The sequence below is a fragment of the Pygoscelis adeliae genome, unplaced genomic scaffold (assembly GCF_000699105.1).
Source record: "Pygoscelis adeliae isolate BGI_AS28 unplaced genomic scaffold, ASM69910v1 Scaffold88, whole genome shotgun sequence".
NCBI lineage: Eukaryota > Metazoa > Chordata > Aves > Sphenisciformes > Spheniscidae > Pygoscelis > Pygoscelis adeliae.
The window spans coordinates 10,241-11,749 of NW_008825616.1; the positions used below are offsets into that span (position 1 = coordinate 10,241).

A 1,509-nucleotide genomic window follows, 5' to 3' on the forward strand; every position below is an offset into this window, starting at 1 on the left:
ACCATCCCCATGGCCCCCGCGTTTGGGCACGGCTGGGTGCCCGTGGGTGGCTCCGGCCAGCTCAGGCCCAGGGCAACTGCTCGGTCACAGCCCCTCGTGCCCATGGCCCCGCTCACCTTGCGGCAGATATCGAGCCGGACGGTCAGCTCGGCCCGGTGGGACAGGTAAACCACAGCCACCAGGTCCTTGTAGTTGGGGGGGTCTGTGGACAAGGAGAGAGAGCACGGTGGTGGGACAGGTCCTTCTGTCCCCAAAAGCCACCAAAGGCCCCCAGGCCCAAGACCGGCTGAGCCTTGTGGGAAGCCACCAGCGGTGACCCCATGGCACGCATTTGGGATGGGTGGCCAGGGCCAGCCTGGTTTCGGCAGGGCACGTGGTACCTGCCCCGAGGACCTGCTCCGAGAGGCAGCGGAAGAGCAGCATGGAGCCGGGGACGTCGCTGAGGCAGGCGATGAGCCCCTGGTACCCGATGTCCTTCAGCTTCAGGCGGTTCTTGCTGCGCTCAGGGACCTTCTCGTACTTCAGCATCTTGTAGAGGACCTGGTGAGACAGAGAGAGGTGGCCACCCCGCTGCGGCAAAGCCCCCGGCCGCTGGGGATGGCAAGAGGCTGGCGCTGGGGACCTGCCTTACCTTGAAGACCCTCTCCCGCACTTCATCTGAGAACTTCTTCTGCACCAGCAGCGAGAAGAGGACCTCCACATGGCCCGGCTCAAAGAGGAAGGCGAAGAGCTGCTCCTGGGCAGGCGAGCCCTTCAGCAAGCTGTGGATCACCTCCAGCGCCCCGCAGACCTGCAGGACATGGGGCCGGTTGTCCACTGCCCTCCATGTACCCCACCGGGACCTCAGCGGCTTCTCCCCACCTGCTGCCAAGCATCAGGCCAGCCCATGGCACACTGAGGTCTTTGGAGACCAGGGTGGCTTGGTGCCGTACCTGCTGCTCATCCTGCGCCCCAGCCATGTAGCTCAGCAAGCTCTGCATCTCCTCCCCAGAGAAGCTCCTGCAGAAGAAATCCTTCACCAAGCTGAAGAGGGACATCTGCACTGTCTTGATGTCGTCGATGGCTGTGGTCTTCTCCCTGGAGGTGCTGATGGACAGACATGCATGGGCATTCCCTCTAGGGATGTGCACAACCACCCTCCTGGCACCTTGTCACCCATCGCCAGCATGATCCCAAATCCCACCATGAAGCCTGAGGAGCCCCGGGGCAGCCTGGTGTGGACATCCCTCCTGGCCAACTCTGCCCACCGGCAAATGTCCACCCCACGCGTTTGGATCTCTGCAGGGTGTGAGCACCCCCAGTGTCACGGGCGTGCAGAAACGCATTGGGTCAGACAAGAAAAGGGCATCAGCTTGTTGCAGAAACCACCACGCTCTTGGTCGCTGCCGGAGAGACGCTGGGGGTGGATTTTGGGGCTGACCGGGCACAGCTCTGGGTGGAGGCTTGGGGATGGGGCACGGCCACGGGGAGGGGAAGGTCCTGCACCCACCACCCCACCCCCCCACCAGA

General features: G+C 63.8%; 1 protein-coding gene across 1 annotated transcript in view; it reads right to left on the minus strand.

The window, feature by feature from the left end:
- Positions 1-1,509, minus strand: part of NBEAL2 (neurobeachin-like 2) — a gene marked incomplete at its 3' end in the record, with an annotated part of 17,523 nt that overhangs the window by 10,237 nt on the left and 5,777 nt on the right. Inside the window, exons 13-16 of the mRNA XM_009333305.1 lie at positions 933-1,086; positions 632-790; positions 381-540; positions 117-202 (exon numbers count right to left, since the gene is read on the minus strand). Coding sequence (XP_009331580.1) covers positions 117-202; positions 381-540; positions 632-790; positions 933-1,086 — 559 coding nt within the window. The remainder of the gene's footprint in view (positions 1-116; positions 203-380; positions 541-631; positions 791-932; positions 1,087-1,509) is intronic.